Source organism: Zalophus californianus, chromosome 4 (assembly GCF_009762305.2).
Source record: "Zalophus californianus isolate mZalCal1 chromosome 4, mZalCal1.pri.v2, whole genome shotgun sequence".
In the NCBI taxonomy this organism is placed as follows: domain Eukaryota; kingdom Metazoa; phylum Chordata; class Mammalia; order Carnivora; family Otariidae; genus Zalophus; species Zalophus californianus.
The window spans coordinates 190,416,600-190,430,374 of NC_045598.1; the positions used below are offsets into that span (position 1 = coordinate 190,416,600).

The 13,775-nt window shown below is 65.8% G+C and overlaps 2 protein-coding genes across 7 annotated transcripts; one reads left to right on the top strand and one right to left on the bottom strand.

The window, feature by feature from the left end:
• On the top strand, positions 1–5,728 carry GSDMD (gasdermin D). 6 transcript variants are annotated; one of them, XM_027612337.2, is made up of 11 exons: positions 1–464; positions 2,361–2,582; positions 2,746–2,938; positions 3,480–3,595; positions 3,788–3,859; positions 4,107–4,169; positions 4,433–4,498; positions 4,614–4,789; positions 4,873–5,014; positions 5,112–5,185; positions 5,340–5,728. In XM_027612337.2, exons 2-11 carry the CDS (start codon positions 2,366–2,368, stop codon positions 5,583–5,585), a joined length of 1,365 nt encoding a protein of 454 aa, XP_027468138.1. In that variant the 5' UTR covers positions 1–464; positions 2,361–2,365; the 3' UTR covers positions 5,586–5,728. The 6 variants fall into 6 exon arrangements, with proteins under 6 accessions (XP_027468138.1, XP_027468222.1, XP_027468065.1 ...); XM_027612264.2 differs by having other exon boundaries at positions 3–464; positions 3,480–3,576; positions 3,788–3,890; XM_027612087.2 differs by having other exon boundaries at positions 4–464; positions 3,480–3,648; positions 3,788–3,890.
• Positions 5,729–8,511: 2,783 nt separating this feature from the next.
• Positions 8,512–13,371, bottom strand: MROH6 (maestro heat like repeat family member 6). The gene is given in 15 exon segments (XM_027567551.2): positions 8,512–9,168; positions 9,318–9,383; positions 9,492–9,594; positions 9,848–9,967; positions 10,221–10,388; positions 10,558–10,731; positions 10,806–10,949; positions 11,059–11,173; positions 11,287–11,424; positions 11,512–11,696; positions 11,848–11,964; positions 11,966–11,981; positions 12,569–12,723; positions 12,890–13,042; positions 13,111–13,371. Coding segments are annotated over 15 exon segments (2,139 nt in total). The 3' UTR covers positions 8,512–8,944.
• Between the last annotated feature and the right edge of the window lie 404 nt (positions 13,372–13,775).

Here is a 13,775-nt window from a genome sequence, read left to right on the forward strand (position 1 = left end):
ACTGTGCGCCCGCCGCCCCAGAGAGCCCTCCGGCCCGCACCCTAGGCTCGTGGCCTGGGGAGAGAAGCCGCCTCAGCGGCCTCAGAGACCCCCCCCGCCCAGGGATGGCTTACGGGTTTGTGTGTGGACTGAGCGGGGGAGTGTGGCAGAGCCTTAGGGAGCGTGAGGCCCGCCGGCGGGGCTCTGGTGAGGGCTCCGAGCGTCACGGGATCAGGGCGAGGCAGGAAGTGGTGGCGAGAAGGAGCCCGCTGGGTGCGACTCTCCACAACCCAGACGACAGGGGCGCTGAGGGGCCTGCGTGTTGAAGCCCGACTCCAGATTTTCTCAATGACGGCTTTATCGGCGTAATTCACACGCCACGCCGTCCACCCACTTAAGGTGGAAAACCCCGCGGGCTTTGGCATATCCAGAGTCAGGAAACCACCACCGGTTATAGAGGATTTCGTCCCCTCAGAAGAAACCACGTACGTATTAGCTGTGACCCCCCCCCGCCGCCCCGGCCGCCGCTGTCTACTCTCCGTCGGTGGATCCGCTGCTTTGGAGGCCCGTCCGTGCCCATGCGTGTCGCGGCCCGTCAGTCCTTCCTGCCTGCCGAGGCCTACGGCCCTTCTCTCCTAGGTCTTCCGAGGACGGATGTCACGTGCCCTTTACTCAGCTGATGGACGTTCGGGTTGTTTCTACATTTTGGTTTTTTAAATAACGCTGTGTGAGCCTTCACGGGCAGGTTTTGGTGTGAACCCGTGTTTTCATTTCTTTTGAGCCCAGCTAGGAGCGGAGCACGAGTGAGGCTGAGGGTGGTTCTCTTTGGACGCTGGGGGCGCCCTGCCCCCAGCAGTGCGGGGGGGCTCCAGTCTCTCGCCCCCTCCCCCGCCCTCCCCCCTGCATGGTGGGATCTGGGGCAGCAGAGGGCTGTGGGGCCCGGAGGGGCTCCTCAGCGGGGTCGGGCTTGCGGCTCTCAGCTGGTTAATGACGTGAACAGCTTGAGGTGCTTGCTGACCTTCTTTGGAGGAATGTCTGATGGGCTTGAGTTGTAAGCAGGAAACCACGGGAAGTGCCACCAGCTGGAGGTGGAGGCTGTGGGCGCGGGGGCCGCTGGTGGGCCCCAGTCTGGGCAGGCGGAGGGGCCCCGCGGGGTGCACCGGCTGGGGCGTTTCTGGGAGTGCCGGCCGGCCGGGCGTCACTAGAACAAAGTTTCACTTTTGGGTCTGGGCACCCGCCCTGTCCACCTGCTCAGAGCTCCCCAGCACAGCAGTACAACTCAGGTCTGCAGGGCGGACCTGCTTCCCATCGTGGGCCAGGAACCTGGGGTGACGGTCACGGTGAGCACTGCACCTCGCACCCGATGCCATTCCCTGCTGCCTGAGGGGGGTTGGAGCTCATGCTCAGTGGGGGCGATGCCGGCCCTTTTGGGGGATCACCTGGTCCCAGCACCCTCCCAGGATTCTCCGCAATCCCAGACCAGCTTAGGGAAGCCTGAGGCCTCTGGGAAGCCCATCTGGGTTTGGGCTTGACTCCGGGGGGGCCCTTCCAGGCACCCCTTGGCCCACTCTGAATTCAGACCAGCACGGAGGCTCAGAGGTTTCCTACTGACCAGAATGGCCGGGAAAGTCCGCCTCCTGTGCCCGGGGCCCAGGCCTCCTATGTCCTGGGTCAGGCCTGCTTTGGCCTCTGGTCCCTGAAGCCTCAGCCTTGGACTGGTGGCTCATGGAACTCTGGGCACAGGAAAAGCCCTAGAGGATGTACCTGGAAGCTGGGGACGCTGTGGCTGGACCTTGCTGGGGGCCCCTTGCCAAGTCCCCAGAAGCTTGGTGGTTCCTGCTCCTTCTCCTGCTCTCTGAACACCTCAGCCAGGGAGACAGCTCCTGCAGCAGCTAGAGCATTGGGCTGGGGTCCCCCCTGAGGCCCCTGCCTTGCCCTGCCCTCCCCCGGGGGCTGCTTTTCAGGAGTGGCTCTAAGCCTTGTTGGGCTGACAAAGTGACAAAAGTTTCTGTGGGTGGCTGAGGGCTGCCCTCCCCGCCCCCCCCCCCCCCCCCCGCCCAGCTCTGAGAGTCCCAGCGCTTTCCTGGGCTTCCTGTGGGCACACTGGCCATGGTACAGATGGTGTGCATGCTGTCCCAGCCTAGAGGTGCTCACCAGCCCCATGGAGAGATGCTGCAATGCATGACAGGGTAGACACTTGGTTTCTTTCTGTGCTGAGTAATGATCAGGAGCAGGAGTTTTCTGTCAGAGCGTCCCAGGACTGGCCTGTGGAGAAAAGAGCTCCCTGTCGTTGGAGGCATCCAAGTAGCAACTGTTGCCCCCAACCCCCCCGCCTCTTTTAGCCCTGAGGGCAACATGGCTGACCCATCTGTCCTCCTCAGGAGCAATGGCATCTGCCTTTGAGAGCGTGATCAAGAGTGTGGTCCGGGAGCTGGACCACAGCGGCGAGCTCATCCCCGTGGACAGCCTGCGGAGCTCCACCAGCTTCCAGCCCTACTACTTGTTGGGAAGGAGGTGCTCGAGATCGTGGTTTTGGAAACCCCGCTACAAGAGCATCAACCTTTCCATCAGGGACATTCTGGAGCCTGATGCCCCAGAACCAGGTACCCCGCCTGCTGGGAGGCGACGCAACTGGCCAGCCTGCTGTCTACTCCGGGCTTCTGGGCTTTCTGGTTTCAAAGGACAGGGCCTTTTTAAAGGTCCCTCTGCCCAGGTGGGATGGGTGGCGGGTGGGAGGATGGGGCCTCAGCTCTGGTCTGGCTCTAGCTGTGAAACAAAGCGCGCCCATCCACATCTACGACTCCATGGACGGGGAGCTGCAAGCCAGCGGGGAGCTGGAAGCCCCAGCACGGGGGAGGTGTGCAGGCGGGGCGGCGATATTTGATACCTTCAGCCTCTCGATGAAGGTGCGTACACTGCGAGTGGACCCCAACATCTGGGACGCCATGAAGCAAGAGAGGTGAGCCCCCCGGGGGGTGGGGCTCTGCCAACCCCAAGCAGCCGCTGGGTCACAACCCCAGAGCGTCAGGAGTCACAGGGTGTCTGTGCCAGGCCATGGGTCAGCACAGAGGCCGGGGGCGGGGGGGTGGCGGGCAGTCCCCGGGGGCATGCTGAGCCGGGCAGAGGGGAAGGAGGCTGCAGAGGTAATGGGGGACTGCATCCTGAGGGCTGGGGTGGAGCAGAGCAGACAGAGGGACGGGCTGAGGAGGATCATTAGTTCAGGGTAGAGATTCGAAATTTGAATCCAGGGAGGGCAGGGAATGGAGGGAGAAGCAGCTAGGTCAGCACCCGGCCAAGGGGGTGGGTGTCTCCAGGGGTCTGCAGGTGTCCACTTAGCATCCCTGGATCTTGTCCCCCCCCCACAAACACTATTGGGAGCCACCAGGGAGGGGATCATGGGAATCCTGTGCCTGGGCCGCGTCAGCCCCCCAGCAGCGTGGCCCGGGGCTGGGGAGGGCAGGACACACCCCCACAGCTTCCGGGCCGACCCCCTGCTACAGGCACCTGCGGCAGCCCGAGCACAAGGTCCTACAGCAGCTGCGGAATTGTGGGAACGACGTGTTCGTGGTGACGGAGGTGCTGCAGACGCAGAAGGAGGTGAAGGTCACCCAGACCCGTAAGCAGGAGGGCTCTGGCCAGTTTGCACTGCTTGGAACCATATCTTTCCAGGTGCACAGCATGGGCCACGGATCAGGCAGGGGGCAGGAAGGCAGGCGGGGGTGCCCCCAGGCAGCCCCACCCCCCCAGCACCCAGCCTACCCAACCCCACAACCCAGAGCCCAGTCCTGAGCCCACGTCCATCCCTCAGGGCCAAGGCCAGGGCCACCGGAGCCGGAAGAAGACAGTCACCATCCCCTCAGGCAGCATCCTTGCCTTCCAGGTGGCGCAGCTGCTTATTGACTCAGACTGGGGTGAGCTGGAATTAGGGTGTCTCCTGGGGCCCAAGCCCCATGGCAGAGGCAGGCATTCGGCTGCACAGCTTCCTGGGCGGCTGAGGAACCCGTGCTCTGGCGTGTGAGGGGGTGGGGCACACAGAGCCAACGGTGCAGGGTAGGCCGGGGGTGAGGCAGAGGCCGGGGTCACTGGCCGAACTGCCCCCCCCATCTGTGCCCCCACCTGGCTGCCAGATGTCCTCCTCTTCCCGGACAAGACGCACAAGAAGCAGAGGACCTTCAGACTGCCCAAGGAAGGTGAGGCCTGTGCACCTGCCACCCAGACTGGGGCCTTCTGCACAGCCCAGCTCAGCCAGGGCGCTCCCAGGCAGCAGGGGCAAGAGTAAACGCACACACACACGCACACGCACAGGCTGGGTTGGGGGGGCGCTACGAGGCAACACCAGCGCTAGCCTGGCCCAGCCTCACCCCTGCTCTGGGCTGCCAGTGTTGGGGTGGTGGCGGTGCACTGTGAGGCCCAGGGGCCTGCTCCCTGCCCTGACTCACCCTGCCCCGCCCAGGCCACCAGCTTACAAGCGGCGCAGGCAGCCAGTCACCGCTCTCCGGCCGCTTCAAATTAGAGTCTGGTCAGTACCTTCTTGACAACCCTGGGCACCTGGGCGGGCACCCCTTTCTGCCCCCTGGGAGTCCGCCCTTCCCAACTAGGGCTCTCCAGGGTCAGTCCCAGCCCTCTCCCCACAGACGGGTTTGTGGAGGACTGGTCGGCAGTCACGGGAGACTTCCGGGGCCTGCAGGCAGAGGTGAGGGCCCAGGCCCAGGTCCTGCAGGGCTTGTCCAAGGAACTGTGTGAGCGGCTGTTGGCAGGCCTGGTGCAGGTGCTTCGGGAAGAGCCAGCCCTGCGGACCCTGGAGGATGCGGTGAGCAGCCCAGGGGACTGGGCCAGACGGGAGGGGCCTGCGCCCAGCCCCTCGGACTCACCGGCCCCTCCACGTGTCCCCAGCTGGAACGGGGCCTGTGCTGTGGGTCAGTGGCCCGCCTGGATGGTCCAGTGGATGCCGTCCTCGAGTGCCTGGTGCATACCTCCGGAGAGCTGGAAGTGCACCTGGCCGGCCCCATCCTCTACCTGGTGGAAGCACTAGCTGGTGAGAAGCTCCTGGGCTGGGGCAGGGAGGGGCAGGGATATGGGCTTGTCCCAGCGGGGCCTTCTGGAACCCCCTCTTAGCTGAAGTCTTCCCCCAGTGCTGAGTGAGAGCCAGCGTGAGCTGCTCGTGGAGATGCTGGAGACAGGAGGCCTGTCCGGGCAGTTCAAGCTGGTAAGAGAGCGCGCGTTGCAGCTTGCAGGGGAAGGGGCTGGGCCTGTGGCGTGGGGCCCCAGGTGCTCCTAGGATGGAGTGATGTGGGCAGGTGCTGGACGCTGGGGGGAGGCGGGGACGAGTAGCTCACTGACACCCTCCCTCCCCGTCCTAGCAGGTGGGGAGCGTTTTGGAGCAGAGCACCCCCTGGCAGGAGCGCAGGGATGTGTCCCTGCTGCAAGAGCTCCTGGGGAGCAGCTGGGACCCAGAGGCACCTGCCTGGGTCCTGCTGGAGGAATGCGGCCTGGGGGTACAGGTGGACGTTCCCCAGGTGTGCTGGGAGCCCCAGGCCCAGGGCCGCACGTGCGCACTCTATGCCTGCCTGGCGCTGCTGTTCGGCCTGAGCCAGGACTGCTGTTAGGGCTGAGCCTGCTCGCCTGGGCAGCTCTGCGGTGGGGTGGGGGGGGGGTAGCCCCCCTGGCTGCCAACCCTGGGAGGCTGAGAGCCCAACCCGGCCTGCAGCCAGTTCATCCTGGGAGTTGGGGAAAGTCAATAAATGTGATGTACAAAGGAAAGATGGCTCACCGAGTTTCCGGGGGGGCCCCAGATCCAGGGAGGGAGCACAGGCGGGGGCTGAGCAGGTGCCCCTCCGTGGTCTCGCTGCTGTCGTGCCACGGGGCTAAGGGACCTGGCCACTCTGGAGAGACCAGCCGTGTGGCTGGGCCCCTGGCCCCTCCCCCACGGGCTGGCCCGTGAAAGAACAGGGCAGAGCAACTCGCCCAGGACAGTGTGCAGCTGTCTTGGGGAACTTGAGAACTGGGGCTGCAGAGGGGACCAGAGCAGGTGCGGCTGACAAGCACAGACCTGTCCTCCTGGGGCTGCATGGAGGCTCCTGGACAGGCAGTGACCCACGCCAGAGACCTTGTCTAAACAGTCAGGTCTCGTCCGAACACCTCTGCTCAAAGCTGAGAGTCCGTCCCTGGACGTGGGAGCTCCTGGCCCCCGAGCTGCAGATCCCTGGGCGTTCAGCGGGCCTCATCCGCCCGCGGCAGAGGCGGCCCCAGGCATGGGCACAGGTGGTGACTGACGTGGCCGTGTCTCCAGGAATGTGCACAGCCGGAAAATCTGCCTTTCCTTGGTGGGAACTGCAGTCAGCCTTCCTCTGCGTGCTGGAAGGTAGAGGGAAGGGGTGGTTCCGTCACTGACAGGCGGCTTCAGGCCTCACCGAAGAGGACGGACAGGAGGTTCGGCGGGAGCTAGGGCATTAGCCCCAGTGAATATCTAGCATCCCAGCCCAAGAGCGAAATTAATATCAGAACGAAGGCAGACTGCACCCCAAACGTCCCCGATCCAGGCTACACAACTGCAGGAAAAAGCTCAATGCCTCTCAGGCCTGTCTGGCTTCTCTAGGGCCCATGCTTCTCTTTTGGGAACCCCCATCAGGGGGCACTTGAAAGGCAAACCAAGGTGAACAAGGAGTACTGCAATAGCCCCAGTCTTAGGAAGTGTTCGAGAAGCAGGAGCCCCTGGGCCCTGAGATCACCCTCAAGGCAGGGGAGAAGGCGGGTTCTGGGTGGCCCCACCAAGCCCCAGCTGCAGCGTCGGACCATTGGTCCTCAGCTTCCAAGGCCATCAGTGCCCTGAGAGCGCTGAGACCAGGGCGGCAAGCGTGGTCCAACCCAAGCAGCAGGTTGGCAGACCCCCCCCCCCCCCAGGCTGGACACACTCACCCACACATAGGGCCGAGGCATGGCCATGGGACGGGGCAGCCCAGCAGAGAAGTCCCTGAGAAGACTCTCTCTCCCAGAGCGCAGCCACAGTCTGGGCCTTCAGGCCACATGGACTTTGATGAACCTCACACCTGGTGGGCAGGTAGTCCAGGGGGGCTTGCAGGTACTGCGGAGGAGGGGGCATAGCAAGGTGGGGGTGGACACATGCCACGAGCCGGCAGATGCATTGTGCAAGAGACAGCCTGCACTCCTGCTAACCAGGTGGGGTGTGGGCGCCACAGGGGTGGGGTGAGAAGGGCCCGGGTGCTGCCTGCCCGAGCCTTCATCTGAGCCTGGGACCTCCTTCCGAGAGGGTATCACTGTGCAGCCGTGCTCTGCCTGGTGACGGCAGTGGGCAGCGAACACTCACCCCAGGTTCTGGCTCCTGGGCTGCAGCTGTGGGGAGGCCGGGCTTGCTTCTGCCCTCAGGGGCCATCACTGAGGGGAGCATGAGGCCCCTGCTCGGCCCAGCTTCGGGCCCAGATTAAATCAGGGGCTCTGAGGATGCTCCCCGCACACACCAGCTGCCTCGAGGGAAACTGAAGAGGGAGACCCAGCTCTGCCCAGCAACCCTATCCTGGGAGCTGCGGTCCTCCTGGATGGGTGACCGGCTTGAGAGCCCCCCGGCGAGTACAGCCTCCCAGGACACCCCGAACAACCCTTTCCTTCGCCCTCCCATCCTTCCGGGAGTCAGAGGGCCTCTTCTTGTAGCTTCATCTTGTTTTGACGTATGCTTTGGAGGGTCTAAACTAATACACCAAACCATGCCCCTGGTTCCGCACAGACCCATGCCCTTGGCCTGACCCTGCCTGGGCCTAGAGAGACCTAGCCTCCTTCCTGCCTGAGCTCCTGAGCTTTCTCTTTGTCTCAGGCAAACCCCTGCCTGACCCTGGCCGTAAACCTGGACCCGGAACCAGCTTGATGCTAACCCTGCCCGGCGGGCTGACCCTTATTCCTGGCTACACTCTGCCTTATCTATAATCCCAGCCTGAGCCGCATATTGGACCAGGCCAAGGTCATCAGGACTCCATCCTTGGCCCAGACCCAGTCCCCAGACACACGCCAGACCCTTTTAATCCACCTGTGTTTATTTTAAACACTTTCCACAGTGGGCAGGCAGGACCCCAAGGGGTCCCCAGACTGGGGGGACTGGTCCCAACCCTCCAAGAGGCTGTGAGCCAAGGCCTCTCTGAGGAGATGGCTTTGGGGGCGGGCCTTGAAAGGCAGGAGAACGTTTCAAGGCAGGCATTCTGGGTGGAGAAGCCCACCAGGGCCCAGAGAGGCTTCTCCCCAGCAGGTGCAGTCATGCTATCCTCGTTCAAGCCCGAGCAGGGCGCTGGAGAGCCGGCTGAGGGCTCAGTCCAGTGCATGCAGATGGCGGCACCTCACACCTGAAGCCACTTTATGACCCAAGCCTCCGGGGGCAAGTCAGGGGAAATCTGGAGAAGACACGACGCACAGGAGTAGAGGTGTGGGGGATGGGGGCAGGCCACTGAGGACTGGGACATGTCAAGGGGGACGATGGGCTGCTGGGGAGGACAGCCCAGACAGGCAGGGGAGGCCGAGCCGGGCTGTGCGCAAAGACCCAGGAAGCGGGCAGCCTACCGCGGCACCAGCTCGCAGGGTCGGACCAGTTTCACAGTGTCCCCCACCGGACCCCAGCTCGGGAGGCCAGGTGCCATCCAGGCTGGGAACGGGGCACACTCTAGGGAGCTGGGAGAGCAACAGGCCCAAGTGGGGACAGACGGACCCATGGGTGCAAGAGGCAAGCGGGGGGGGGGGGGGCCGAGGGCAAGATGGTGCTCGCACAGAAGGCGTGGCTGTCCTAGGTCACGTGGCTGCCGTGGCGTGCGTTCCTAGAGAGGGAGGGTTTGTGTGCACCCAGTACCAGGTGCAGGGCGGCCCTCAAGCGGACCTCTTCCGCAGACCCGTCCCTGCCAGGACTGGCCACACAGCAGTGTGCTGTTGGACTCGGACCCCAGGTACCCTCCGGGCTGGCTTGGGGTCAGGCTCAGCCAGGTCCCAGGCAGCCCCAGCGGCCTATAAAGCTCCGGGGCTGGAATGGGCTGTTGGCATAGACTGGCAGGGGCCGGGTGTGGTGCCAGAGGCCTGGGCGGAGTTGACGCAGGCGGCGGGGCCGGGCCTGTGCGCGGGCCAGCAGCGCCACCTGTTGGGCGGACACGTGAGCCGCGGCGACCACGGCGGGCTCTGGGTCACTCTGCAGCTGCCCCAGCTCTGCAGGGATAGGGCAGCTCAGGCAAGGTCGGAGGGCTCTCAGGACCCCAGGTCCCTGGCCCTCCACCCAATCCATTCCCATCCACTTCATCCTAGCGCCGCCAGCTTCTCCAGGACCCCACACCCTGGTGAGCAGGCTGGGTCCTTACCCTGGAACAGGGAGTCCAGCAGGTCCTGGCTGACACGGCCGGGGCTGGTGTGATGGACGAGGAAACCTGGACCAAGACATGCCTGTGAGCCCTGGCCCCAGGCCCCCATCGGGGAAGGGCTGGTCCAGTTCCCAGAGCTCTGAGCTTGAGGGACAGACACCAGGACCCTCTCACCTAGGAGCACAGCAGCTGCCCAGCGCAAGGGGTCCTGTGGGCTCCGCAGGTAGCCCTGGGTCTGGCTCAGGAAGCTGGGGATGTGACTTGGGTACTGCTGAACCTGGGGGCAGATGGGTTTATGACAGTACAGGAGGACCCATCCCACATGAAGAGAAGGTGGCAGATGCAAGCCCAGGGCCTGAGGTCCCCTGGGGAGCCCCCAGTGCAAGGCATAGGGCCTGAGGTCTTCGATTTGCCACCACCTTAGCCGGGAAAGCAAGGAGACTCAGTTTTGGCGGGAGTGCCCTGGTGTATGCTGGACCAAGTGTGCAGCTGACCACACCCCATCGCTCTCACTGTCCTCCCCTACTGACCAGGCAGTGGCAGATGCGGCTTAGGGCCTCAGGGCTGTCGTAGTGGGCCACAGTGACCATGTCCTCCAGCAGGCCCCAACGCAAGGCCTGGTCACAGCGGGCCAGGGTCCACTCTGAACTCTAGGACAGGGGAAGGGAGCAGGGTTAGGGTCCAGAGAGTGGCAAGAGGTAGCTGGGGTGTGGCCAGGATGAGGGGTGGAAGAGCCCGGGGCAAGTGGTCCAGGAAAGACCAGGAACCCGGGAACCCTCGACCCTGGCCCCTGAGGTCCTTGTAGAAAGCCCTGACCTATATAATCTTAGGAGACACACAGGGTGGGAACACGGGTAGGGCTGGATGGGGACAGCAGTGGGGCAGTCTTGGGGGGCAGCTGACCTCAGCAGCGTCACGGCTCGGATCCTGCAGGCGCAACAGCAAGGGGACGAGGCTCTGGAGCACCAGCTTCCTCAGGGGGCCGCGGAGGCCCACCCGGAGCCCGCCCCGGCCCCGCCGCACCAGCGTCCCGAGAAGCCCCACCGCCGAGGCGCGGACCGAGTCCCTGGCCTGCGTGGGAGGGCGCGGTCAGGGCAGACCAAGAACCGGGAGAGTCTAGGCGAGGGCGGCAGTCTGGGCGCTGATCCGGGGTGCCTGGTGGGGGGGGGGTGGGCGGGCAGGAACGGGGCGGATTGCGGTGTGGGGGGGGCGCCCGGCGGCCCGGAGGGGCGGAGCTTACGTCGTCCAGCAGCCGAGGGAGGCGCGGCCCCAGCTCGGCGCTCAGGAGCCGCACGGGCGCCCGAGGCCGCAGCAGGAGCCTCCGCAGCGCGCCCAGCGCGGCGTCCACGAGCCTCGCGTCGCCCTCGCCTAGCGCACCCAGCAGCGCGGGCAGCAGCTTGCTCACGTGCCGCACCTGCGGGGGCAGCGACTCGTGGGCGGCCCCTCGGGCCCCTGCCCGGGCCCCCCCCCCCCAGGCCGCTCCCTCACCTTCCCGCGGTTCAGCGCCAGGTGGCCGAGGCCCAGCAGGCCCAGCCAGCGCACCGTGGGCTCAGGGTCGCTCTGCCAGGCCCGGAGCCGCTCCAGGATGACCTCCTCCCGCAAGAGCCTTGCTGTGGGCCGACTCTGCAACAGCTGAGAGAGAGGCCCTGGGGTCAGCGTGCTCGAGGTCCCCATGACGGCGGCCCTGCTTAGGGGCCAGGTCCACCGGCACCCCTCACCACCCACGTGGAAGCAGGCTCACCCCGGTGAAGAAGGCCATCGCCGTGAGGCGTTGCGTGTCGTCGGGGCTGCGCAGCCGCGGCAACAAGCTCCCGAACAGGCCCCGCAGATGGTGGTCCGCGTGCGCTACCATGGCACTGGGTGGGGCGGAGATGGGGGTGCTTCCTCCTCTCACCGCCTCACCCCTTGAGAAGCCTCCACCTGACCACCCTCCTGCCCCGGCCTCTTCCCCAGCGCCCCCCTCCAGCACCTGGCCAGCAGCAAGACGCCTTCTAGGTGGGTGTGGACTCCCACCAGCCTCCTCCAGCCTCCAGCCTGCTCCATGCACGTGACCACCATACGGCCTCCATCCCCGGTGAGCAAGGCCTTCAAGGCCTCCACGGCGCAGCTGGGGTGGGGGCAGGGAGCAAGTGGGTGGGGAGGGTTGGGAGGGCAGTGGCCCAGCCCTCACTCCCCTCTGCTGTGGGCCCCTCACCTGGCGTGGCTGTGCGGTGGCCCTCGGTGCAATGGGGCCCACCCCTTCGGGGTGTCAGGAGAGTGCCCACGCCGTGCCAGCTGGTGGAGCTGTGTGACCAGCACGAGCAGAAGGTGTGGGTAGAAGCCCCGCGTGGCACCCACACAGCCAGACACGGCCAGCATCTCTCCGAGGGCCCGCGTGGCCTGCGGAACGAGCAGCCCAGCTCAGGCTCTGGGCGCCATGACAGACACTAGGACAAAGCTCGGACACCCCAGTGAGAGCCTGCTGCCCCCGCACCCCTGGGGCCAGACCCTCCCTGGGGGTGGCCCCCGGCTGTGTTGGCTCGTCACCTACCGCCAAGGCCTCCAGCTCAGGCCCCGCTTCATCCTTCAGTGCCCATAGCAGCTGGACCAGCACCTGCCCGTTCACGCGCTGATTCCGGCTCAGGCTGCGCCATAGCTCAGCTGCTGCCCTGGGGGTACGAGCACCTGAGGCAGGGTCCGACGTGGGGAGTCCCTAGGTCAGGGTGGGAGGTGGCCTCGAGGACTCCAGCATGGGGAGCAGGGAGTAAAGCATCCCCCAGGCACTCCACCCGCAAACCCCAGAAAAACCAAACAATTGCCATCTGTGCAGACTGTCTGCAGCGGCCCGGGGGGGGGGGGGGGGCTGGCAGGGTCCTGGGGGGCCAGCAGCAGGGCCACAAACCTGGTAATAGACATAGTCACTGTACAGAGCGAGACCCGACATAACTTCTCCCGGGCAGACCGACCAAAGAGCCAGGGGCGTCGGGGAGAAGCAGCCACCTGGCTCGCTCGTCCCCCCTTGGAGCCCCAGGCTGGGCTCCTGGTGTGACCTGGGCAGGGAGAAAGCAGGCCCCCCCAAGCCAGGGACCCCGAGGCAAGAGGGGTGGGGAGTGGATGGAGGACAGGAGTCAAGCGGAGGGAATTCAGAGGCTCTGCCCCCTCCACAACCCCCCCCTGCCCCAAGGCCCGCCTCCACCGTGCATCAGGAAAGGGGAAGGAAGCTGCGTGGGGGCCTCAGGGATGGGGTTGCTGGCCTGGGGGAGGCAGGTTACCGGTCCGGGGGCAGCGAGCTCGGCAGCAGCGCACACACCACCTCCTGAGCGTGCTCCAGGGCCAGCGCGCTCAGCACCCGGAGGGCCGCCCGCCGGGGCCTCCCTTCGGCCAGGCTGGGCACCTGTGTCAGCAGTCCCCGCACCAAGGCGTGCACCTGGCAGGGTGGAGCAGATGGCCGCGGTGCACCACTCTGTACCCCCATGGGGCAGGTGCAGCCCGAAACGAGTGTGCTTGGCGGGTGCTCACTCCCGGCCCCCAGCCCTGGAACTCAACAGCAGGAGCTCGGGGCGGGGGGGGCAGGGACGGGGGGGGGGGCTCACCTGGTCCTCCAGACGCTGCCCCCGGGCCTCCAGAGCTGAGGACAGCGTGAGTGCAGTTGCCTGGGTTCCCGCAAAGCCAGCCTCTTCCAGGCAGGCAGCCGTGTACACCGCCAGGTCGGCGAGGGCCCCCTGCCCCCAGGGACTCGGGGGGTCCTAGGGCAGGGTGGGTGGGATGTAGAGTCCCCTTGGCTCTCCCAGCGCTCTTCCCCAGCACCCCCCACTTCCTCCGGGTGGTCCCCTGACCCTCCCTCCGCACTCACCTGACGCCTGCCGGGCAGGGAACAGGCCTCACTGCCAACCATGGGGATGGCAGCTGCACCCTCAGCTTCCACCTCGGGTTCGAGCCCGTGTTCCGGCTGAGGGCCGAGGGGAGAGCGGCCTGGGGTCTGCCCCTGGTCGGTCCGGATCCCTTCAGCCAGAGCTGTCAGGGTTAGAGCCCCCACGGGGCCCCCAGGGGCCCGGCCCCACGCCCCCCAAGCCATGGCCACCGCACACCCCAAGCAGCTGGTTCCAGCCTGCAGCGCCTGCCGCTGGTTCTCCCAGGAAGCCGTGCCCAGGCCTGACCTAGAAGCTGGCCCAGGGCAGGCAGGACCAGGGAGAGGCGTGGTGGCGCATGCGTGTGCGCTCACACTCTCCCTGTGTGGGGGTTGGGGCATTCCACAGAGGCACCCACAGGTGTACACATCGGGGGCCCGGGAGGGGCCTGCCTGCCCTTGGGGCTGGCAGGGAGTAGCAGCCTGAAGCTGGGGTGTGTGGGGTCTGCTCTGCCCACCAGGCCCTGGGAAGGGATGAGACCCCTGGGGTGGTGGATCTGCAAGAAGAGGGGGAGAAGGGCCCTTCACCCTGACATCCAGTCCCTCTGGGCAGGGAAACCCCCGGCAGGTGT

Coding starts and splice junctions, on each gene's coding strand:
- GSDMD (XM_027612087.2), top strand. CDS start 2,366: ATGGCATCTGCCTTTGAGAGCGTGATCAAGAGTGTGGTCCGGGAGCTG. Junction 3,649..3,787: donor TTGGAACCATATCTTTCCAG/GTGCACAGCATG, acceptor TCCATCCCTCAG/GGCCAAGGCCAGGGCCACCG. Junction 5,015..5,111: donor CCTGGTGGAAGCACTAGCTG/GTGAGAAGCTCC, acceptor GTCTTCCCCCAG/TGCTGAGTGAGAGCCAGCGT.